General features: G+C 37.5%; 1 protein-coding gene across 7 annotated transcripts in view; it reads right to left on the bottom strand.

The window, feature by feature from the left end:
* The window catches only part of TCF12 (transcription factor 12), a 355,331-nt gene extending 329,098 nt beyond the window's left edge, over positions 1–26,233 (bottom strand). For 4 of the 7 annotated variants that reach the window (XM_036241005.1, XM_036241022.1, XM_036241038.1 and 1 more), the window contains exons 1-3: positions 25,970–26,233; positions 24,938–25,034; positions 23,839–23,911 (exon numbers count right to left, since the gene is read on the bottom strand). In XM_036241005.1, coding sequence (XP_036096898.1) covers positions 23,839–23,911; positions 24,938–25,012 — 148 coding nt within the window. In that variant the 5' untranslated portion in view covers positions 25,013–25,034; positions 25,970–26,233. Of the gene's footprint in view, positions 1–23,838; positions 23,912–24,937; positions 25,035–25,969 lie in introns of those variants that run through there. The other 3 variants (XM_036240996.1, XM_036241013.1, XM_036241030.1) reach the window with 3 other exon arrangements.
* Between the last annotated feature and the right edge of the window lie 508 nt (positions 26,234–26,741).

Below are 26,741 nucleotides of genomic sequence, written 5' to 3'. Positions count from 1 at the left end.
TCCCTCCCTCCCTCCTTTCCGCTATATCTAAAAATTAATGGGGGTAATATCCTTGGGTGAAAATTTAAAAAAAAAGAATCTGATGAAAACTAAGCACTTTTAAACATAAATAGACATTTAATGGAATGAATAAGGGTAATATCAAGGATTTCAACTACATTTTAAAAATGTAACAACTGTTTTGCCTTTTCAGGGTCCTGTGAAATAACCTGTTCTGAAAGTCATGAAATTGGACATTTTTCTTTCACACATAGTAACCAACAAAATCTGGTTGGAATCAAGAGAAATCAAGCAGAGAAAATCAGTTAACTTAAAGGTAATTTGTATTGGTGCCTTGTCCATTTCTTATAGGCTATGATTATCTGAGGAAAGAGTAGGATTTTTGTGTCCCTATGATAGAAAAGTATAAACATTCTCTTTCCTCTAACAATAAAGGAAGATGAGTGCAAGCAGAATATATAAGAAAGTGAGTAGGGTGGTAATGCTTATAATAATGGAACATGTTCATGTTCTGTAGAAGCCTTAAAGACTTGTCACTTCCATACTTTTGGCTATGACCACTGAGCTGATTCTGTCACAAACTTAGTCTTCAGCTTCATTCTGAGGTGATTCCGCCACTGAGAACAATGTTTTATCTTCAATTCACACAAAATGTCACTGGTATTTACTACTCACTGGTATTTACCACTCCACTGGTATTTATTCCAGTTTGTCTTAATAGTCTCTTCTAGAATCAAGAGATTTTATTTAAGGACCTATCTTATATAGACTGTCCTGAGGCTAAGAAACTCTCATAGACAGACTAAATTCTTAAAGAGAGAAATAAACCTCCCTGGAGATGAATTCTGAAGTTTGGGAGCTACAGTTAGTTTTTCAGGTCACTATTTAGGCTTGAGACCCAGAGGATGGACTTTAACAATAAACAATACTTCAAATTGTATATTGCTTTGTTATTTAGAAAACATTTTACATGCATGATCTCACTTACGTTTCATAAAATCCTTGTGAATAGGGCTTCCTTACCTCTATAGTGACAAATAAATCACAAAAAATAAAAATCTTGACATCATCTCGGAAAACCCAACTCTACTTCACACTACTAACTCAATTAACATAAGGTTCTATCAATTCCACATCTGCATACTCTCACTTGTACCCTCACCCAGCTCTGCTCCATACAAAACTGTCATTTAAGGTGTGTACCACACACCTTCAGGGTCATCTCTTACAATGCAGCGTAACACCTGACCAGACTTCCGTGGTTGTCCTGGCTTCATGAATACTGGCCTTTCAAGAACCCTGCCTCCACTATCCCTATTACACATTTTCTATTAGCCACATTTACTTTCCTAAAGGGGGGGGCACTTCTAATTTCAGCCATGATATAGAAACTGGGACTGAATTTAACCTCCCACTGCAAACAATTATAAAGTTGGAAAACAATGTAAGACTGTGGTCCCTGAGAAACAGGAAACAAACTCTACTACCAACCTTGAAGCAGCTTGCAGATCACTGTGCAGAAAGGGGATCTCAAGCAGAACAGACCAGTATCACTGAGTTGAGGGGGCAGAGATTAGAATTCTGGGAGAAAAAGGCAGCTGGAATTTGTGGGGCAGAGATCCAGAAGAGGAAGCTATGCAGAAGAAGATTTCCAGAAATCTGCATGGTGTCCCCTTGTATATGCTACTCAAGCACATGGTAAAACTCTACAAAGGCAGCCAGAAAATGACCAAGGAGTTGCAGATTCAACTACTCCCAAAGCTCAAACAGGACTAGGAGATGTTTTATGGTGGAAGGAGTCATAGTAGTGCATAAACATTGAAAACTTGAGGCAGTCTGTGAAGACCTCAGAAAGGTTTATGCCTTAGTAACAGGTTAAACTTTTCTTAACATAAAAGTTACTCTAGACCCATTCTTAAAAGCTTAAAAACAAGACTGAAGGGACTGGGCTGATCTCTAGCAAATTAATTTCCTGTCATAACAAAGTCCTACATTCTTTAAAAGAAGACGACAAAATTCAAACACTTAATAATGTTAGATTCTCAGTGTCTAGAATCTACTCAAAAATTACCAGACATGGGCAGAAGCAGGAAAATGTGGCCCATAATCAGAAGAAAAATCTCAATAGAAACGTGCCTAGAATAAAAAGATGATGATGTTAGCAAACACAGATTTAAAAACAGCTATTACAAATTGCTCAATGATTTAAAGAAAAAAAGAACCATCATGAGGAAAGAGATGCAAGACCCAAAAAGGGATCTTTAGAAATAAAATACAGTATTTGAAAATACATGGATAAATAGAAACTCTCTGTTAAGACTGATTAAAAGAAGACACAATTACCAATTTTAAGAGGGACAGATGAAACATGATTACATAGCCTATACAAAAATGAAAGGATAGTGAAATATTATGAATAATTTTAGGCCAATAAATTTAAAAGCAAATGAAATTAAAAAAATCAGGAGACACAAATTACAAAAACTAATTCAGGAAGACACAGAAAATCTGTATAGCCTTAAATCAACTAAAGAAATTGAATTCACAATTTAAAACCTTATAAAGAAAATACTAGACCTAGAAGGCCTCACTGGTGAATTCTGTTATATACCTAAAGAAGACATAACACCACTTCTACATAAACACTCAAAAAATAGAAGAGGAGCGAGGGAACACTTCCTCATGATGAGGCCAGCATAAGCCTAAATGCCAAAACCAAGACAAACACAGTACCAAAAGAGCAAACCAAAAAAAAAAAAGAAAATTGCAGATTGATATCCATCATAACACAGATACAAAAATCCTTACCAACATATTAACAAATTAAATTTAGTAATATAAAAATAATACATCATGACAAAGAATTTATTCCAGAAACACTGTTGGTTTAAACATTCAAAAAACAATCATGGCCCTGGCCAGGTAGCTCACTTGGTTAGAGCATCATCCCAATACACCAAGGTTGTGACTTCGATCCCCGGTTGGGCACATACAAGAAGCCACCAATGCATGCATAGATAAGTGGAACAACAAATCAATCTCTCTCTCTCCCTTCCTCCCTCCCTTCTACTCTCTCTCTAAAATCAATCAATAAATTTTTTTTTTTTTAATTTTAATCAGTGTTATTCACTATGAACAAAAACAAAGGGGAAAATCCATCTGATGATCTCAATGAATTCAGAAAAAGCATTTGATAACAATGTCAATGCATTCATGATAAAAAAATAAAAAATTCAGCAAGCTGGGATCAGAAAGGTTATTTCCGCAACCTGGTAAAGGACATCTACCAAAACCTACACTTTAAATCATACTTAATGGTGAAAAAATGACACCCCACCCCTAAAATGAAGAACAAGGAAAAGGTATCCATTCTCACCATTTCTATTTAACAGTATATATTTACAATAATAGCCAGTATCCTGAGTCAGTAAAAAAAATAAAAGATAGCCCGGCCAGTGTGGCTCAGTGGTTGAGTATCGACCCATGCACCAAGAGGTCGCCGGATCTGTTCCTGGTCAGGACACATGCCCAGATTGTGGGCCAAATCCCCAGTGGGGGACATGCAGGAGGTGGTTAATCAATGTTCTCTCTCATGGATGTTTGTCTCTCTCTCTCTCCCTTCCTTTCTCTCTAAAATCAGTAAAAGAAAGAAGAAGAAAGTAAAAGATACACAGATTAGAATGCAAAAAAATATGTCTTAATTTGCAGACAAGCTGGTTGAATAGATAACAAAAGCAGCATCCAATTAAAATATATATATTTGTATTACTATATCTAATGAGTGAATTTAATTTAGCAAGGTCACAAGACACAAAGTCAACATATAAAAATCATTTTTTTTCCATACAGCATGGAAAAATTTTAAATATCATGTGTAACAGAACTAAACAACATGAAACACTTATGGATAAATTTTAAAAAATATGTACAAGACCTCTACATTAAAACTGCAAAATAATGCCGAGGAAGACTGACAGAAAATCTAAATAAGTAGAGATACATCATGTTCATATATTGGAAAACTCAGTACTGTTAAGATGTCAATATTCCCTCAACTTAGGTCAACTACATTTCAAACAAAATTCCAGCAGGCTTTGTTTATAAAATTTGACAAACAGATTAGAATTTATATGGAAATGCAAAGAATCTAGAACAGCCACACACAAATTTACACCAGATTAAACCAGTCACTATACTTAAAACACAATGCCCATTTTCTTCTTAAGACATTGCTTACGCCACGTTCTCCTTCTAGAAAGTCTTTTCCGCAATTTCAATTTCAGTGCCCTCAGACATATCTTTCCCTAATTCTATCTCTTCCACAGTCTCCCTTAATATAGCAAATGAAAGAATTAACCCCTTCCTGAATAACTTTATCTACCACTCTTTATATACACAAACTTCATCATATTCATCTCTGTATTTCCCACATTATTTTGCAGTTAATGTAACTCAGTAAATAGTGTTTGTTGAATTCAATATGACTTGCTAATTTCACCGTACCCATGGCAGGAAAGGTCCTAAAACAGACTATATTGTTAAGAAAACACTTTGTGCACTAAACATTAATAATGGCAGAAATACTGCCACTCTTTCTTCTCTGGCTCACAGCAAGTAGAATTCCCAAAGGAGGGAAGAGAATATTTCACTTGTTACATACAGGCTTACCAAAATGCAGAAAAATATATTAAAAATAAAAGCCATCAAGTGATTTACTTTTTAATTCTCGTCTTAGAAGCATGGTAATCTAAGTTCAACATTTAAAGCAATGACAAGAAAGCTAATTCACAACTATTTCTTTGCATAAGTATTACCTTGCTCTCAACAAAAAATGAAAAAGACAACCCATTTCTAGAGCTTTTTGAGTCTCCACCATTTAATTTTGCTTTCCAGTTTATGCATTTTAGACACATATTTACAAAATGTTTCCACACAATTCACTTCTGCAAGAAATAGTAAGATAAAGTCTTCAGTTTAACTCACCTTCCATTTACAGTGTGGCCCTATGAAGAAAATAAATCCTTATAGCACCATATAATACAGCTCAATAAGATTAAGTTTTTGTTTTGTTTTAACACAGCATTAAATGAACTTTCAGGTTTCACGTTTGTTTCTCCAAAGTAATGGTTCATTATCTTCAGAGAAAAAAAGTAGAGAACTGAAACCTCATATTCATAAATTTGAAACAAAGACACACTTCAGTGGTTCTAAACTGGAGCCATGTTGGTTGATTAAGAAGTAAGTAGGAGCTTGTTAAAAATTAAGATCCCTAGACTCTACTCCAGATCCATGCAATCAGGAATATCTTGGGTGGGGGGATCCAGGAATAGGTATTTGTTAAAAGCTCCCCAGATGATACTACTATATTGCTGAGTTTGGGATGGGGAAGAGCAAATCCTTCCATTACACACATTTTAACAATGATTACTTCACCAAAATTTTATATTAAATAACTGTGATATTTGGCCCTGGCCAGTTTGGCTCAGCAGTTAGAATGTTGGCCTGCAGTCCAGAGAGACCCGGGTTCGGTTCCCACTAAGGACATGTACCTCGGTTGCAGTTTGTCCCTGGACCTGGTTGGGTTGTGCGGGTGGCAACCACTCGATGTATCCCTTTAACGTCAATGTTTCTCTCTCTCTCTCTCTCTCCCTCCCACTCTACCTGAACAAAAAAAACAAAAAAAATGTCCTCGGGTGAGGATACAAAAATAAAATAAAATAACTGTGATATTTGAATATGGGATATTAGGTTTTTAAAACAATCTGAATAATTAGCTAATGCTGCATAACTGTATGAGTCGGCTTTCACACCTGATTCGGCCACTTCAAAGCTGTGTTGGGCAGACTACCTAAAGCCTGCATTTCCTCACCTGCAAAAATGGGAGTAAAACTGAACCTGCCTCAAAAAGTTATCGTGAAGATTATGTTAAACAATTAATGTAAAAGTGTGCCCTGTGCTCAGGGCCTATACATAAGGAATTAGTATTTTATTGAATGCTTCCTATTACAAAAAAAAACCTCATTTTTGTGCTTTTCTAAAGGGGAGAACAATTAAGTTGGTGAAACTGAAATCTTAAGACTGTCAACAAATGCTAATGTTTTCATGTCCTTTAGCTTCATTAAGACATATGTGTTGTACAATTATGTGATTTTATATAACAGGTCAAATCATTTTTTTTTTATCCTCACCTGAGGACATTTTTTTTGTTGTTGTTGTTCAGATAGAGTAGGAGGGAGAAAGAAGAAGAGAGAGAGAGAGAGAAACATTGATGTGAAAGGCACACATCGAGTGGCTGCCACCCTCACAACCCAACCAGGGCCGGGGACAAACTGCAACAGAGGTACATGCCCTTAGTGGGTCTCTCTGGACTGCAGGCCAACGCTCTAACCGCTGAGCCAAACCGGCCAGGGCTACAACAGGTCAAATCTTTACACATATTTTAAGAAATCAAATATCCTACTGAAATCAATATGGGCTCAAGAAAACCCTTTACTAGTGATCCCCTATATTCTCTCTCTTGGCAAGGGAAAAGGTTAAATTGAAGAACTAAGGCTCCCTAGTGTTCAACAACAACAACAAAAAAGCTACTCATCATTTACATATGCATGCAAAACTTTGAAAAGAATCTTAGTGTAAATCTCTGCCAAGGGAGTGGGAATGGGGACTAGGAAGGAATGACCAGAAGAACTTCTTTAGTTTTTCTTAGCTTCGGCTTGTATTTTTATAATTTTTCAAAAGTAGTTAATAAAAGTAAACCTTTTCAGTCACTTACATAGAGGGTTTCTAAATTAATTTAAAATTTAACACTTCCCTCCTGAGTGGCCTAAGAGGTTGGTGAAAACCACACTACAAATAGATAAAACACACTTCTTCTAGAAATAATAGTTCTCTGATGAACAGAGAACTTCATTAGAATGCCAACAAAAGTCCTTAAAATAAGAAGGAATCGGAGGGGAACACAAAATCAACAACTTTATTTTATAAATCTAAAGACTCACTTTGAATTTTGCCTAAGCACTTTTACACCGTTTATTTATACCCAAACCAGATGAGCCAAACCAAAGTATTTCTTCTACTGGTCCAACACCATAGTAACTTGTTCATCTTATATTAGAGCACTAAACAAATACTTTCCTGGAGTTTCCCAAGACTATTTTTACACTGAAGTACATTGCTTATGATACATTCTTCTAAACCAAGACAATGGTTGAAAATCACAAACTATTATAGGATATTGGATACCAAAAAAATATTTTCCTACCACAACACAATCTAAGGATTATTTTCAATACAAAAAGCTCTAAAAATCAGGTACTCTTTAAACATCAATGAAAAAGCCAATGAAAACAGTTAGATTATTATTAAGTGTTAACAAAAGCTCCTTTTTCTGAACTTTCTTGCTATTCAGTTAACATCTTCACCAAAAATTGTCTTTTATATTTTTGAAATGTATTTACAAACACAGCTTTGTTTCACAGAATTCAAAAATACAAAGATTCCATTCAAATAATAAAAATACCAATTATCTCAGTTTAGACTCACTGAATATATCCAAACCTGCTTCTTTCATAGGGAGCAAAAGGGCACTTTCAGAGAACCTAAAATCGACCTTAAGTCTATAACGGTGGCATCTCAGAAATCTGGAGGTTTTCTTTTTTTATCCTCACCCAAGAACATTTTTCCATTTTTTGTTCAGATAGAGTAGGAGGGAGGGAGAAGAAGAAGGGGGGAGAGAGAGAGAGAAACACCAACGTGAAAGGGACACATCGAGTGGCTGCCACCCACACAACCCAACCAGGACCGGGGACACACTGCAACCGAGGTACGTGCCCCTAGCGGGAACCAAACCTGGGTCTCTCTGGACCGCAGGCCAATGCTCTAACTGCTGAGCCAAACTGGCCAGGGCAGAAACCTGTAGGTTTTATAAGCAATGAAAGTTATTTGAAATAAAAATCCACTCTATGGACTACACAAGAAAGTATCTTACACACATTTCATAGGTAAGCTATATGACAACTGAGACATATAAAAGAGCAGTCCAATAGCCAACAGCTCAAATAAAGTTGCTTTAAGTGAGTGAGAAGCTTACAATGGAGAATTTCTGTTGAGGTAGATTACTGAGATGAGAATTTTTATCATCTTTATCATCCAGATCACATCTCCAGCTTAATACAGTCCTAGATCTCTCCTGACAAAACTCCTTAACCTTCAACTGTTTCCCTTAAAACAAGATTTTTCCAAATTCCATGTAGTAGGGTAATATTTTAGCTCCAAATTACATCAGAATGGTCAGTTCAATTCCTAATCGAATGAATGAATGAATAAATGATACAGCTGCCAAAAACATCATGTCTATATCTGCGGCCCAATTTCAAAGTACAAAACCAACATATTTTCTACAGTCGACAAAAACAGCTTTGGCCCCAAAACTGAATGCAATTTAGAGGCATTAAGTAAAAGGTGACAGTTCACCTTTCTATTACAAATTAACCAGGTGAACAGACTCAGTTCCATTAAAATATAATCATCTTTTTCTGCTCTTAATGGATGTTTCCCCACGTCCACTCTAATGCTTGATCATGCAACCTCTCTTCCATGGCTCAATCCATCTGGCAAAAATCGGGGTTGTTTTAGGAAAAGCAGCACATGCAAAGTTTTGGCCATCTACTGATTTCCAGACTATGATAAAATAGTTGTTAAGGGCCCTTACACAACAGAGGTCCTCTACCCAATCAATCCCAGAATCAGACAAGCCCTTCTCCCCACAATCTAACATTACTAAAGAACAAAAGTAACACATACCCTGTGAAAAGAAAACTATGAAAGTATCACTTCTCTTTGCTTTCCGAAGCCAGGGCTGGCTGTGGTTCGGTCGAGGCAGCTGTATGCACACACCACCTCAATGGCTTTAACCGCTTGGCCACTTTTTGTTCATCCTTGATGTTTAAATGTGGAGTCTGGGATGGGCTAAAATCTTTTCAGAAGAAATAAGAAAACAGGTAGAACTTCTTTATTCTAATAAATGAACACCTCAGGTTTCCAGTCAGTTAATCCACACAAGTTCAGTGCTTCCTTAAAGTCTAACCATGCAGCTGATGCTAGAAAAGATAAATGACACTTAGGAAATTTAATCTAGAAAATTTAATTTAAGGGATTTAATCTTTCCATCAACCTACCACACATTCTCCAAACCTAAAAATAGTCCATCAGGTGTCTGCTGACCTCAAAATAATAGTGTTTTGCGGAAAAACAAGTGTAAAGCACTATCTTTGCTTTTAGAGAGCTATAATCTGGCTAATATACATATAATTTTTAAAAGATGACAGTATTCTAAAGAATTTGGGGGTTAAAAGAACTAGGAAGTCACAGAGTAGAACCCCTATAAACAGAAATCCTTTGTTCAATATTCATCAGAAGTAAGCTTTAGTCTTCTTTTAAACTTTTGAGGCTGTCCAGCTATAATAACTGGTTGTACTCAAAGTCTACTGGCCATAACTGCCATAATGACCTTAGCTTTGCCTTCAGGAGCAAAAAAGAACTCATACTTTCCTTTACCAAGAGTCCTTAAAATATCTAGAGGCAACATTTTTACATTTATGACCTAACGGCTAGAAAAGATTTCAAAATGACAGGGGGTTCAAATGGCACAAGGATTACAAGAAGGTATTCCAGTTTGGGGTAAAAGAATAACTAGATTAGAAGGTCAGGTAAAAACACCAGTGTGACTGAATCATACAATTCACACTGGGAAGCAGTAAATGTTAAATGGGGTAACCTAAATTCCTATCAGATTATTAAAGAACTTAAATACCAAGGTGAGACTTCTGATTGTTTTGATAGCCAATAGAGAACAAATATAGACTCTGAGACAAATCACAGGAGGAAGAATATTTTTAAAATATGAGAAGGATTGTGTTATGGACTAAACTTCTGTGTTCCCACAAAATTCATCTTCTGAAGCAGGTATTTGGAGGTGAAGCCTTTGGGAGGTAATTAGGGTTAGATGACGTCATCAGAATAGGGTCCTTGTGAAGAAATTAGTGCCCTTACAAAATGAGACACCAAAGAGTTATCTCTTCCCCAACTTGCTCTAGCTCACACTCCAAGGCAAGATTATGGGAGAACACAGCAAGAAGGCAGCTGCCATCTGCAAGCCAGAACAGTCAACACCAGAACCTAACCACGCTGATACCCTGATGCCTGACTTCCAGCCTTCAGAACTGTTAGAAAACAAATTGCTTGTTTAAACCACTCAGTCTGTCATATTTTCTTATGGCTCCGGAGCAGATGAAGGCAGACTGGAAAAGAGAATAACTGGCAGCAAGGAACCCAAGTAAGGAGACTACTGACATGACCAGCGGTGAAGTAACAAATTACAGAGATGGTAGCAGGAATGCAGAAGTCATCAACTACCTCTGAAAGAAAAATAAGCTACTTTACCTGGTCCCAGGATTCTTAGAAGTTATATTTTGAACTCTTGCTATCCATCCCCAAGGTCCTTAGTTTTGCTTTTTCACCTACAATCTACTCTCACATCATTGTAATTTAAAATAAAACTTTCAAGAAAGCATTAGCAATTATTATAATGGGAAACCCAGAGATGAAGCCCCCAGAGTGACTGTTAAATCATCCTATAACCCTTCTCACCCAGTTATTGTCTTATCCTGAAGAACAATCAGCAAATAGCTCCTACAGAGCCCGGATGTCCACAGACCTCCATCAAAGCCATACCAATAGCTCTACTGACTCTAGCTTTCATGAAATTTGGATTTGCTGATTTCCTTCTTCACAATAAAAAGGAAACCTGTAAACAATACAATCCCATAAACATACAAACGTCAGGGAAAACCCTAATATTTTGCAATAAAAGGTGAGCCAGGTGTTTTATTTACCCAGACAAGGACACTAAATGCCAAACGGCAGTTTGGGGAACTGGGGGAGCCCTCAACTTCTCTAATAACAAAGAACCCAGAAACAGTGGCATTAGCAGACAGTCCCAAGCTCTGATACCTTGTCACTTATGGATAAGACCAAATCAACTTTGCCTGCCTATACAGAACATGGGAGTTCCACTTGCATTTCCTGACTTCATCCTTATACCATCTCATCCACACTCAGGAGTGAGTATACCAAGGCCACCACATCCTGTACTTTTAAATCTTTAAAAGGTTGACTCTTATTGACACTAAAATTTTGTTCAGATTACTGCACATCAAACAAAGCAAAAGCAGACTACTCCTAAGAACTATTCAGCTGTTGCACCTACAGAAGCCTGAGGTTAACCCTGCACTACAACAGATCCTCAACAAGCATTTAAAACAAGCTGAGAATAAAGGGCTCAAGAGAACTAATTTAGGGGCTCTATGGTTTGGGATATAATTAACAGAATTCTAATAAAGAATATGTATGAAAATACATATTCTTTTACTTTATCGATTTAACTTTCCCCCATCTAACCAAAAAGAGAAAAAACTCACCTAAAGAATTCTAAGATTTTGAGAGTTAACTACTGTAAAGGAGTCCCTTGGGTTATCATTCCTCTCAATTGCCTGACTTCATCTTCATTAACTCTATGTAACTGAAATGTATGAGTTTTGCACAGAGTCACTTTCTCCATATATATTTGGAAGCTTGGCATCCCTTCAAAAGTTGTTATGCACCTAACATAAGTCAACTAATATTTGTGCAAAACCATAAACTTCCACATTTTAGAAAGAATTTCCTTAAAAATTACTTACCTTGATCACTATCACAACCCCTTAAGGCAGTATTTTTATTATCCTCATTTTAGACATAAGACAAACAAGACTCAAAGACATTAACATAAATCTAATAAATGATAATACCAACACTGAACCAAAACTTTGTGACTCCAAACCCCTCCTTTCCACTATACCAGAATGTGTCTCTCTCTATTCTCCGCCACCTTAACAAACAACTCTACATAGACAAATAAAACAGTGAGTTAGTAAGAGCTCTAATACCTACCTACAGGTGCACTTCAACATAATGAAGCCCAGTCTAATTTTAAATAAATAAAACTACAAAATGGACTAATTGGTCCCCTCTCAATATTATAAAAGTTAGCATAAGTCTTTTCATTTTAATGCACTGAAAGTTTTGTTGCCAGAATTAAATTTTAACAACATTTTTAAACTACCTTTGGAATAACTATTATTCACCTGCTTTTACTTACCTTTCTATCAAAATAAACACTATATCTTTGAAAAGTAGAAGTGAAAATAAAGAATTTTTCACACTGTGAAGCAACCATTCTTTTATATAGCCTCAACTAAATAATAAATGTGAATATTCCAATATCTTACACATCTATCAAATTTCATCTTCTTCCCAAGGCACAGAGTCTGATGACAGCTGAACAGTAAGAGAAGACCACACATAAAAAGAATTACACTCTCCTAAAAACATTTCAGGTTGAAATTGTTTATATTTAATATCTTGCAATACTAAAAACAGTTTTATTTTATGGAGGCTTTTGATAATTCCATTTTCTTTTTAATAAAAATAAATAAATCTTAAAGGTCTTTCTTTGGAGAGTATCAGCATTACACCACTTAAGCCTCCTGTTACAACAACAAATTTTAAAGATTTCTAGAGATATTAAATTCCTCTTCAAGACAAACCATGCCCTGGTGTAGATTGGTATCAGTGCAGGTGCAACTACAACTGATCAGTTTGCTACTTCTGAGGGGCAATGAGAAACCACAGGGAAATGTATATCACTGTTGATTTTTCTATTTCCTCTGTAAAATGAACAGTTACCAACGTCCTACAAGAATTATGAAGTAAATAACACATGAGTAAATATTTATAAAGTACTGTTATCATTATTGATTTTTTTTTTTAAACAACAAGGCTTCTCCCCTCCCCCAATCATTCACTGGGCAAAGCCCTACTGCTACACAATTAGTTCAGCAAGCCTCCAGTGTCAAACTCAGAGCCTACTCTTTAAACTTGACAAGAGAGGTTATATAACTATGAAGGCAGGAGAGAAGCTGGCTGTATGGCCTGTGTTGTGTTCCTACAGCAGAGCATCTCAAACTCCTTCACACTTTAAGTGGATTTAACTATTCAACACTGTATCCCAGTTCTTTAGACAGTAACACTGGGAACAGTACAGGGCACAGGTTTGCAAGGCAACCATACAAGTCAGAATGGCCTACTGGCCTGCCTCTAAAACAAGTAAACACAAATTATTTTTTTATCCTCACCCGAAGACATTTTTGCATTTATCTTCAGATAGAGCAGGGCGGGGGGGGGGGGGGGGGGAGAAACATCGATGTGAGAGAGACACATCAACTGGTTGCCACCCACACGACCCCAACCAGGGCCAGGGACAAACTGCAACTGAGGTATGTGCCCTTAGCGGGAACCGAACGGTCTAACCGCTGAGCCAAACTGGCCAGGGCAATAACAAATTATTTTATTTCACCTCACATCATTGCTACTTGCATAGTTTATATTATGCATAGTTTATATTAAACAGTAGTGGGAGTAAGTCAATGACAGACCCCTGAGGGAATTTTCATACACTCATTACAATCATAATTTGTTTTTAATGAAGATCCCTTTACTGAGTATAATGCAGGAATAAACACTATGCTACTAATCTATGAAAACTTTTAACGTATATAAAAGAAAGGAATAAAATTACCAAAGACTAGTTTTTGTAGTCTGTCCCCTATAGAACCATACCTTAGCTCCTCCTTTTCTTCATGAAGATTGCTGGGTAGAATTCTCTTCTCTGTTTGCTATCAGGCAGCAGCTAAAATTGGGTATGGTCAGAATTAAGGCTTCCTTTTAGAGGTGATCATATAATGCTAGTTTGTGTGTGTGTATGTAAATAATTATTTTTATTTAGCTTTATATATATGTGTAAATATATCTCCTGTTAGCATCCTGAAAATTTCCAGGCAAACTGACCAGGGAAATATCAGTACCTTCCTTCCATGGCCCAAAAGATGAAAAAGCTTGTCCCTCCTCAAAATAGAAATCGAGTCCCTAAATCAATGTATTGGACAAACTATTCAAAGCACAAACCTCAGCCTAAAAAGCCTACATTCCAAGAATTTCCTTTATATTAATAAGTCCACATTTTTTTCTGTATTTAAAGTAGTAAAATCTCTAAAACAGATTTTCAGTCCAAAATAGAACTAATTCTGAGTTGAAAACAATACCTGGGAGGCACACACAAAGAGAAAGGCCTATAATACCTTTTCGGAAATACATGGGATCCGGTGGGTTTTAGAACCCAGTTTTTCAGATTTTATAAAAGCAAATACAGATATATATATATATATATAAAACAAATCACCCCCAGCACCTGGTAACCATACAGTAACTAGAAAAATAGAGAACGTCAATGGCCTCCCTTCAGATAATACTGGATTTTGCCATTAAAATAGTTTATGTTGAATTTAAAGCAAAAATTTTGATTCAGACCTTTATGGATTTCCAAACTGCAGATCAAGGATTGTTGCCCTTTGGCAGAGAAAAGGTGGTCTTACTATATAATAAATAAACGATGCTATCTCCTAGAACAAAAAGAACTAGCTGATGCTTAGATAAAAGACAGGTAGGATATTTAGTATAGTCTTGAAATGGATCTAATTTCTTGTCCAGTTAGAAAGGCATAATCAATTCAAGCCACCTGTAACTTTCCCCGTTAATTTTATTCCAAATTGAGACCAACATTGAAAAACATTTCCAAAACCTTAACATGTCAATGCCAAGCTGATAGGCAAAGGGCCTCTGACAGATGACAAAGTCAGCTAGATATAGTAGGGTTTCCAAATAGCAAAAAAATGATGAGGACCTGATACTCAGGAGAACTTAAAGATTTTCACCCATGATCTATGAGTGCCCATACAAACTGATATTCTCTAACTTGTGGCCAAATCATGCTTCTGCCCTAAGTTCAAAGTGAGCCTACCCATATTTTCCTTTCTAGTGGCACAGCTAACCTTTTCTTTACCCCCAATAACCTCAAAACAACATATGCCTCAAGGGCTGAGAAGCTTGATGACTAACTCTCTCCTAGGAGGGATCCCTGTGGTCCCACCGCTACTCAAGTCTTGCTGAGGACAGCAGCACATCTGCTCATTGACTGGAGCTGCACGATCATATTCACAGTTCAACCTGTGTTCTCTACATTAACCACCAATGAAGTCGTGGAACAGTAATCATGAGTTGATCCTGCTCATTTTAAAGCCTCACAACTGCTCACTGGCAACACCACCAGAAAAAAATAAACCAACAACTGCTGAGCAAGGCTGCCTCCGGGTCCTTTAAGTAAGTGAATTCAAAGACTCCTTCAGTTCAAATTCAGGCACCTTCCTAACACCTAAAATAGATCTGACAAAATGGCATCTTAGGCAAACTTTCTCCATTTTTAACAACCTAAAATATGGCAGTGTGGTTGTTTAAAAAAAAAAAAAAAAAAGCGTTATTTTTTTGGTCCTGCATCTTATTTCATACTGTTTTATTATTTCATTTTGAAGGTTTCATCCTTGAGTCACTACCCAATGCAATAAAAATTAGTAATGATCCCTAATTTGTTTTCATTTCTGTGTGATCTTTAAGTCCCCAATCAGCTTACAGTAGCTTGGATGACTCACCGTGGTCTTTATTAAAGCACATTTTAAGCATGGAACAAAAAAACCAAAGCTCTCCCTGTAAAAATATACATTTTCTTCTCAAGTTATGGGTATGCTAAGGAATTACAGGATGGTGTACCTATAAACAGAAGACAGGCTCAAATGACAGTTACATTACTAACAAATCTCTCTGTGCTTCAGTTTATAGAGTAATAATTTCCTCCCTACCAAAACCATTTTCCCCCTACAGTAATGATCTCTTTCCATAGACTTCTGTGGGAAGAAATGATCCAAGAATAAAGCTACCTGAAGAATATGCTTCAAGAGCTGGGCTACTCACTAAGGAAAAGACAGTATAGGCCTGCATCCCACTCCACTCTGGCCCTTAACACCAAAAATACAATGCAAAACAGGAGGAAGGCAATGCCATAGCTAAGTACAATGCATCTTGCTAGAACTTCAGTTTTACTCAGTGATTAATTAAAACATATTTATATTACAACAAATATGTTTGTGCTGGGGAGTAAAAAGGAAAATGACATGAATTTGTAAGATTTCTTCTGCTCACTTGTAATGTATTGCTTCAGGCTACCAGGGGAGTTTATGTTCCTTCTCCTCTACCATTAAGAAAAAAGGGGAGAAGCTCTACCCTAGAAACTCTTAACATTCTCTCCAACCCGTCTCCCAACTATTCTATCCTCTCAGGTCATGCAATTTTTATTTTATTTATTTACTGAGACTACACCTCATTCCAAAAAGAATGTCAAGTAGCTGGGGAGAGAATATTGAGAAAACACTACATCCAAGTGCTTATGTCTAAGCTTGGGAGGGGGTTTTCAAAAGGTGTACATATTTCTGCTCGTTATTCTGCACTCTACAATATCTACTCTACAACAATACAGTATTAAGAAATCAACTACAAAAATAAAAGGTAATGTTCTAAGATGTCTGATGACCTTTCAAAACTACTCTTCTGCCTGACTTCTTTTTAGACTTTTAACAATATATATATATAAGTTTATGGCACTAAAAAGCAACTCTGACATGTTGCTCTAGTGGCAGCATTTTCTCACACCTCCCCGAACCCCACTCCAACCAGGAAACATCTCATTTTATTCAAAGTAAAATGAGAGAATGCCTGTAAATTGCTTAGCATAGTGCCTAGCATATAATAATAGTTCAATAAACACTGACTACAATGCTAGTTATAATTATTATTATTAATAACAATTAATATGATCACTACTATTACTTAAAAGGGTGCCACCGGGCTAGCAAGTCACAAAGCAATGATTCCAATCCAGCGGTCTGACTCCTAAGCCCAATTTTTGCCACTGCACTACATTCTTTCTCTTATAAAAATTCAAGAATCAAGTGCTCTCTCTCTGACACACTCCAATTAGATTCCACTCTATTTCAATAAACACAGGTGAAAGAATAACAGGAATTCTCCCCAGTCATGCATAACCATTTATATACAAATCTATACTACATCCCATCATATACTCCAGTCATATACTAATAAAAACTTGTATTTTTACATTAAATAATCAACCAAAGTCACTAATTTTACATACCTAACTCCACCATTAACATCAATCTTTGGTCTGATAATTTATCTCCCTCTGAGTTCATTTCCCTAAGGGTATTCATTCACTCACTTAGTTTTAATTATAACTTGTAGGGCCAAATATAAAAACCCAAAATCTATATCTCCTATCCAAAGGACATCCAAAGGATAAAAATATATGTATGTAAAAAAGGTATTCACTATTACATCTTTGATAACAAAAAGCAAATAAACAAAATCCCTGTATTTCACGCAGTAAGAGAACTGATTTGATAAGCTAGACTATGTCTATTCCATGTAATATACAACAATTTTAAAACAAGTTCATAAAGAATCTTTAAAAACATGAGAAAATACTCACAATATTAAGTGAAATTTAAAAAGCAGGACATAAGCCCTGGCCGGTTTGGCCAGCAGTTAGAGTGTCAGCCCATGGACCAAAGGGTCCCAGGTTTGATTCCTGGTCAAGGGCATGTACTTCAGTTTCGGGTCTGATACCCAACCCTGGTGGGGGTCATTCAGGAGACAACTAATCAATGTCTCTCTGTCTCACATTGATGTTTCTCTTTCTCCCTCCTTTCCAAAAATCAATGGAAAAATATCTTAAGGTAAGGATTAACAAACAAACAAAAAAAGCAGGACATAAAATGAAACCATCATGAAGCTCTCAACTTTGTAAACATAGGACTAACAGGAAAAATAAAGACTAAAAGGAAATAAAACATAATTTTCTCTGAATGGTGAAATAATAGGTGGTGTTTTTTCCCTTGTTGCTTTTTCTGGTTCTCTAACTTTCTTTTAAATAATACCTATGTATTAATTTTATAAGCAGAAAAGAGCTGAGGTTTTTAAAAAACCAACATCTTTATTTAACTCCTCTCCCTGCACTCATTGGTCATCAGTCCCCAAATTAGCCAGGAAAGACCTAGGTCGTGTAAATTTTAAAATGCTCAAAACAATTCAGCACCTTTACTTCCTCCAGCACCACCATCCTCCAATCACACCAGAACTGCAACCTTGGGTCACATTTCTCTTACCTACATAAATCCAATCCTTCAAATCTGTCAATCCTTTTCTTCTGGTAGTTCTCCTTCCTACTTCCTATATTAATACCGAGTCCAAACCTTCAGCGGCTTGTACCTAGATTAGCACAATGGCCTCCTGAATAAATAAATGCTTTCCTTATTCTACTGCCTCACCACTAACAATTCACTCCACCATAGCTCGCTATGGGCCAGGCACTGTTCTTAGAGCTTTATCTGTATTAACTCAGTCAACATTCATAACAACTCTGAGGATAGCTACTATTATTAGTTTAAGTTTACAGATTAAGAAACAGAAGCACAGAGAGGTTAAGTAATTTACCCAAAATCACCCAGCGATTAAGTGGCAATTACTGTATTTGAACCCATGCAGTCAGGCTTCAGATAATACATATGATTTCCTCTAGGAATACAAGAACAGTGATCAATAAAAACCAGCTTCTCTTTTCTTGAATGTTATAGGCCCTTGGAACAAGCCAAATTCCCATTTTGGGGTCTCTTTTCATGCTATTCCATATCTAGGAGGCCAGTTCTTCTCTTTCGTTATTCATTTCCCATATCTTCAAAAATCAACTCTAAATTAAACATCTATGAGTTTTCCTTAGGCGAGATGCCTGACTCCTCAGCACATTCTTATTCTTATGGACTCAATTTAAACTACATTAATGAATAATTGTTGACATTTCTTATGTTACAAAAGTTAGTCTAACTCACAATTTTACACTATATCTTTCTACCCAGATAATGAAATGCCTCCCCTTTTTTTGGTCTGTGTCTGTGTCTATTTTCCACCTTTTCAAAAGCTACTGGAATAGTAGGCTACACAAAGTAGATACTAAATAAATATACAGTTAACTGATAGATCCGAGATAAATATGGCTTAACTATTTAACAAAGCAGAGTCATTCGTTAGTCTTTTGAACTGACATATTTAAATATTTATCTTCTCATTTTATTCTCTAAATGCAAAAGCATAAGATTTGTAATCTCAACATTCCATCCAAATAATATATTCAAATGTTATCCAAAAGCAGTCCTATTAAATTTTTTAAAGGTATCTCACACACTGTCCAGAAATAGCATTTTTCCCCCCCAGAAGACCCTTTCTAATACTATTACTTTATTCTCTTATGGCAAGAGTTATCCAAGTCTGACAACACACATTCCAGCATTGATTGCCAATTGTTAAAGAACAGAAAGACTAGCTGGCTTTCATAAGAGATTATTCTAAATGACCCCATTAAACTGAAGTGTGAAAACAACTGTGTTTATATTTAAGATCCAGTATCTTCATCTTAATCTTCCTATTCCAAGGGAATTACTCAATAACTCAAAGAAAAAGATATAGCAAAGAACAGTAGCCTAAAAGAAAGTTAAACTGGTATTTAAATTGTTAATGAAAATTTTAAAAAAATTAATTATAGGCATACCACACTGTATATAATAAACAAGTCTGTAAAATACTGTGATTCAATCAAATTGTTTTTCCAACCCATTATAAGTCAATGATTCCTTAAGGAATACTACAGGAAATATTCCAAAAAGCACACAATACTCATGGTTATTATCTTGTAATTTTTTTGTTTTCCAAGTTTGTTTTTTCATTTACAGATTTTCTCGAAAGACTTCTTTGCTACTTAACTTTTACCTTAAATGAGCCACTTAACAGCAGACAATATTTATCCTAAAATATTGTATTTTTCCTCACATGCCTGCTGACTCTGCAGTTACTTCATTCACCACTACAACTTGAAGAAAGTACCCAAATAAAAGCACTAAATTTGAACAAGTGTGTATTACTACACACTATAGTTATAAATTTCAACACTGTTAGGTACACAATATGAACCACACCCTACTTATAACCTTAAAATACCTTACAGCGTATAAAGGCCAAACCTAGTTTCCACACTAATTTAAATTACCATTCCTACTTATATTACAGATCAGTTACATTGGTAAATTTTGGTTTGCTTTCTTGATTTTTTAAAAATATTTTCAAATAATGGTATAGGCAATTTGAAAAGCTTACTCCATGTTTAACATGGTGAGTAGATATTTATTAATCTTACCATAGATTTTTTTAAATTACTTTAGAAGTAGATGCAGTCCTAGAAGGGAAACACAGGAATCCTTGTGGAACTGTTTTTTATTGTGACTGTATCACTATCAGTAACCTAGGTGTAATATTGTTCTATAGTGTTGCAAATTGTCACCATTTGTGGGAAACTTGGTAAGTATATATGGGATCTCTGATATTGTTTCTTACAACTGCATATGAATCTACAAAAAAATTAATTCAATAAAAAAATGTACTGAAGAGCAATTTAATGAGAATTTATTTTTCTGGCACTATAGCAACAGTTTCAAAAATCAGTAACTAACAAATGAAAAACTGTCCACCTTTTAAAATTTAAGGACTAGAAAATAGTTCTTACAATTATTTCCAAAAATCTTGGGCAAGAACTGTTATAAAAGTCTTATTGAATAAGGAAAAGTAAAGCTTTATTTGCTAGTTAAAATAACATTCTAGATAGAAATTTCAGAGACAGAGAGACTCAATATGGCTTACATAACGAATATATCCCACTTCCTCCCAACACCTTAATTCCTTGGATTCAAAAACTAACAAAGGAAAATTTTCAGATAACACATAAACATTAAACTACTAAAAATTAAACCCAGTACATATCACAATTTAGTTCTATATACTCAAACCCTAAAGTTGAGGGGACAGTGGATTTAAACCCCTAAACTATTTCCATCTTGTCAATCTTTTCAATAAGCTTTCCTCTTATACAGTGTCTCACCTTTAACTCCTACAGAAACACCTCTCTCTAGGTCACTGTTAAGAGCATCTCATAGACTCTGTCATACCATGCAGACAAATTCAGTCTTATCAGGCAAGGAAAATTAACACCTTGATGAAAAAATGGCATTTTAACAGACTCCTCAAGACAAATAATAGTAAATAATATACATTCATCTTTTCCATAATGACTTTTGAAGTATCAGCTATCACATGAGTTGCTTGTTTTGCTTTAGGAATAAGATTTTTAAAATAACATTACATACTCTAGCATATATTATGTGTTTTCAGTTTTTAAAAATTCCAAAAGTATTATACATTATTTCTCAAGAAAAATCCCACTGTGAAATTAAGTCATCCTAAAAAGGACAAATAATCAAGACAGAAAATAATACTGAACAATAATAGTTTTCATGAGGCAAAAGGTTTAGGGTTTTATAAACATTACTCCAAAGACAAGAAAACTCTAATCTTTAAGTCAGCTCTTCAGAAGGAAAGTCAGATCTTTAGATCCTCATAAACTGCAAACAAACAGGCATTACGATGTGTTACATATCCTTTGATATCAAGACAGAAGATTACTGAAATATCAACAAAATATATAAATAAAATAATACTGCTATACCAATTTCTTTCAAACATTTCAAGACAAGAAATTACTACAGGAAAACCATGTCTACCAGTATATGTTTGATATAAAATAATCACATGGCATTTTCCCTTCCCCAAAACTAATTATTAAAGGTCACAGCTTTAAAATGTTTTTTTCTAGATTTAAAACAAGCTATACAGATAAAAATTACTATGCCCACTAAATACAGGTGTTTAAATTCAAACTTTCAATGGATAAATAAAAAGCCTAACAGTTTTAAAACTAAACATTTCCTACTCCAAAGAATCAAATACTATAACCACTTCTACAATGTAAAAAAAAAATATATTTTCATAAAGTGCAAGCAACAGAGAGAAGGACCTACAACTTCTCCAATGCCATGTTTGTAATACACACCAAGTTCACATACTTTTTCATTTCAGACTACAAAAAAAATCACACCTTAATTTTTAAAAATGAAAAAATTAATTGCCCTTATTCTAAAAACAGAAAGTATTTCTAATAGCAAGTTTCTGAAGTCCATGTCAATGATATCAATGAATGTCAATTAAACATATTTTCCACAATTCAAGCTGGAACTAACAGCCTGAAACAGCAATATATCACTATTCATTAATGAAATATACTAAGCATCTACTATGTATTGACAAAGTAAATTTGAAAGTTATTGAGAATGAATTATTAGTTGCAAAAATTGAGACATACTCAAAACAACAGTGAAGAAAAGAAATACAGCCTTCTTCTACATTAACTAATAATGTTCTCTGCTCTCCCCAAAAAGTGACAATTTTCAAATGATTGCCAGTAAAAGGAAGGAGGTGGGAGAAGAGCTAGGGGTTTGGCTGACATTTTATTATATCCTTTTTATTAAAGATAATATTAGCCTTAGGAGATTTACAATCCAAAGTGCTTTTATTTTACTTAATTTAAAATGTTAAATGACATATTATTTTCCACATAAGCTGCGATTCATTAAAAATGAATTCTAGTAAATTAAGTTATTGTATGATTTTTTTAAGTAGAAATTTTAAAAACTATAAAGTGGTAAAATGATTACTAATTTAATCTTCCTTTCTCATGCTTTGCTTTCACAGTATCTTAAGAAATAACTATCACTTTACTAGGGGAAATAAAAGTACTGGTCAAAGAGGAATTACCGAGTTTCAGCCCAGAGATTTGACAGCTGGTTTTCTTAAGATGATACTGTCATAGCTTTAGTTTTTGTTTGTTTTTGTTCTTGTTTTCATGTGCCTCTGAGCACCAATGAATAAATTTAAGTGAAACAGAAAATTATAGCTTTTGTACACTAGAATGGACCTTGCTTCTGGGATTTTTTTTTTTTTTTTTTAATTATGAGTTTTAAGTAAGTTAGAAAAAATGCATACTTAAGAAATATGGGATAAATGTTAATGGAGCAGAGTAGTTATAAACATACAGAAGGTAAATTTAAAGAGGACAGCACTAGTGTAGGAATAGGAATCTAATGTAACTTACTTTAAATATTATCCTAATGTAATCTGAATGTAGGGCAGAATTCAGTCACTTAATAGGTGTCATTTGAAAATAAATCTCCTATTCATTTATTTGTAACTTTTATTCCATTAACATTTTAAATAACCATCCACAAGACTGTTAATTTGCTGCAGACTTCTAAGGGAATGACCGTCTTTTAAAATAAATATCTTACTAATTATTGCTTGACTCAATTCTACTTTTCATGTACATATATCAAATATTATTTTACCAATTCTTTAGAACCCAGGATTTAATAATGCTAATGGATGGAAAATTAAGCAAAATTTAAAAATAAATATTTAAATGAACATTTTTTAAAAGACCACACATGGACCACAGTGCATTTTCTTCTGGTACTTTTCTAAATATAGAGGCATGATATAATCCCTTGTACTCAAACAAGACAATATTCAATTTAAAAACTCAAAGAAAAGAGAATAATTCTAAATCCTCAATGAAATACTTAGTAAAATGTCAGTAGATCCTTAATAGCCAACAGCCCACATTTGGGGCTTGGTTTTTATTTACAATTATATTTTTTTCTGTTTTTACTTATAATTTTAACAAGACACTAAAGAATGGCATGAAGAAAGACATTAAAATACTTTATATTCTACTAAACTATATGGCAACATCAAAATAATAGTTTCTGATTTTAGACATCATCTTACCTGATCCACTGAACTGACTGCTTCCCAGTGTTGTTGGTCTGGTTTTCCCACTATTAACAGGTGGGGAAAACATCTGCAAAATAACCCAAAAGTATCTCTTAGTCTGAAATTCTTCTAGACTCTTTGCAAACCAAGAGTCATCAGTTAGTTATTATATTTCAGAAGGAAGTTAAAATACAATTGGAAATGCACATTCACACCCAAAAAGCCAAATTCACTGAGTGATACTATTCCCTAACACTACTTGGAAATACTGGTTATAGTCTGTCCTGCAAAACTAGTCACTTAAATGAGAGATTCTAAGATTATTTAGTTTAAATAGGCAATTCTTATCCATGATCTTCACTTTGTAACTAATTTAATCTCATTACATTTACATTACAATTTAATACACACAGTCAGCATCATAGCCAATGAAACCACTACATGCACTAAGGATCCACATAAGTTTTATAAAGTAGGTATTGGTCCTGACTCTTTAACAGTAGTTAATAAAGGAATTCAACCCATTAGAAAAAAGGACAGTGGACTGTTTGTTTTCAGTAGATAGTTTTAAGTCACAGTTATTTTCTACATATAAAAATGCAAATACATATACATACACATATATGTGTGTGTGTGTGTATATATATATATATATATATATATGTATTATAAACGTACTCAGCTTAAAAGGCTGGAAATTCTAGCCCTTAACTGACTTTCTTGTAAATGACATCTTTCATATACCACACCTTGGGGAGAGAAATGGTTAGGAGTGTGGAAGAAAAAATTATTTTCTTTTTTCATATTAAGGTCAAAATCCCTAATAATCATCAGGGTCAGAGGGTGACTCAACCAAAGCTCATGATTACATTGTTTTCCCTTTAACTGGTTAAAACAAATGACCCCTTTGGCAATAAAGTTTTAAATCTGCAAGTCTAGACATTACATCAAAGTTCAGGTGTCCAACTTGGGGGAGCTGGACTCCAGCCCTGAGAACTGCTCAAACCAAAGGGAGTTCACACTGCCTCTTCTCCACATCGCTTTCCCCCACCTCCTTTCTTTCTTTTCTGTAAACCTCAGCAGAACCCCAAGATGCCGCAGAAAGCTCTCATACCGCACTGAAGTCCAGCAGGTCGCTCAGCTCCTTGTCGGTCCCTATAGCGGCCATGCGCTGCTGCTGAGGATTCATCTTGTGCCACTTCTAGAAGGTCCTAAGGTAGAGGAAGAACCGGGTTCAGTGAGAGACCACCGCGGGGATGGAGAGGGGCTTAGAGGAAGAGGAAGAGCGCGGGGCTGACTCTCAATATCCAACTCATTCCGCTCTCCGCGCGGGCAGGGGGCGGGAGAGCCGCGAGCCCTCGCCGGGTCCGCGAATCCACGCGTTCCTCGGCGCGGCCCGGGAGCGACGCAGCGGCTCCCGCAACTCACCGCCGCTCCCGCAAGTTTCCGAGCCGGTCTCTTTTCCCTCCGCGGCGCCCCCTGCCCCGCGCCGCCGCCGGGGGCTCGGCGCGCGGGGCCCGGGCCGGGGTCGCCAGGGGCGTTTGGGCGTCCAGCGAGCCGAGCGGCGGCGCGGGGAGATGCGAAGTGACTCACAGGCTCGGCAACAATAGAACTGACAAGTTGCAGGGACCGCGCCGCTCGCAGGCCCGTGTCTGCGGCCGCCGCCTCCCGGACATCCCCGGCGGGCCCAGAGGGTCGCAAAGCACCCCCGAGCGTCCAAGGGGCGTTTTTAGAAAGAAAACAGAAACACCGACAACTAGTCTCGCTCTCGCCCGGCGTCCTCCTCCCCCGGCTCGGCCTCCTCCCACTTTTGCTGCCCTGCCCGCGGCCGGCCGGCCCCGGACCTGCCGAACAATGAGCTTGGCTCGGCGGCCGAAGCAGCCCGCTCTCCCGCGCGCCCCGGAGCCCGAGCCGAGAACCGAATGGGGCGCGCAGGCCGAGCGCGCCGCCCGCGGGCCTGGCCGCCCGCGACTCTCTCCTGCGCCCCCACTCCGCTCCCCAACTTGGAGGGGACCCCGGATTCGCTGTGTACAAAGGGGCGCGGAGTTGGGGTGCGGGCCGGGGACGCCTCCGCTCTGGCAGGGACGCGGCGGCGCCCCGCAGCCCCGCCACGGCGTCCCCCTCCCGTTCGCCTGCCCGCAATTACCTGCCGCCCCGTCTCCGCATCCAACCACCCCGATTAAAGTTCACTTTGGCCAGGAGAGCGGGCTCTGGCTTCCCCTTGCACCGCCCGGCGGCTCGGTTCACTTTGCCCCGCGCGAGCTCTCGGATCCGGGCGGGGGAGGCGGCTCTCGGGCCTGGCCGCCCCTTCCTCCCCGGGGCGGGCTGGCGGTCCCCCCGAATAGAACTTGTGGGTCTCCTCAGGCGGACATTTTTTTCGCTGAGGCGGCCTCAGCACCGCGCTCGGCTCGGCTCCGGATCCCTCCGCGCCGGGAAGAGCCCCGGCTTAACCCCTTCGTCCCCGGCCCGCTCCCGCCGCCGGCGCCGAGGAAGTGGGGCCAGCCGGGAGGGGGCGGGGAGGAGCCGGCGGGAACGGGGAGGGGCGGCCGCGCGGCCGGTGGACAAAGCCCGCGGTGGGGTGAGGCGGGCCGGAGTCAGGCTGGCGGGGAGGGGCGGGAGACGCGCGCAGGCACCCCGCGAAGCAGGGCCGGGCGGCCCGCTGAGAACGCCACCTCCGGGCCCCCGGGAGCGGGGCGGCAGGCTCCGTGGCGCCTCCTCCAGCTGGTCCCGCTCCTGCCTCGGGCCCCGGAGCGCAGCGGCGGAGACGCCCCTGCGGGCCCATCTGGATCCTCTGCCCTGGCCACCCAGCCCGAGGACGCAGAACCCTGGAGGCTGCCGTTGCGGAGCGAACCGCGATGGACGCTGGAACCCGCGCTCGACGGGGCCGAGAGGTTCCAGCCCTGGGAGGCTGCGCCCCG

The sequence above is a fragment of the Molossus molossus genome, unplaced genomic scaffold, assembly GCF_014108415.1.
Source record: "Molossus molossus isolate mMolMol1 unplaced genomic scaffold, mMolMol1.p scaffold_m16_p_1, whole genome shotgun sequence".
NCBI lineage: Eukaryota > Metazoa > Chordata > Mammalia > Chiroptera > Molossidae > Molossus > Molossus molossus.
The sequence above is the reverse complement of the archived record's forward strand: the minus strand, read 5'-3'. Positions and strand labels throughout refer to the sequence as shown.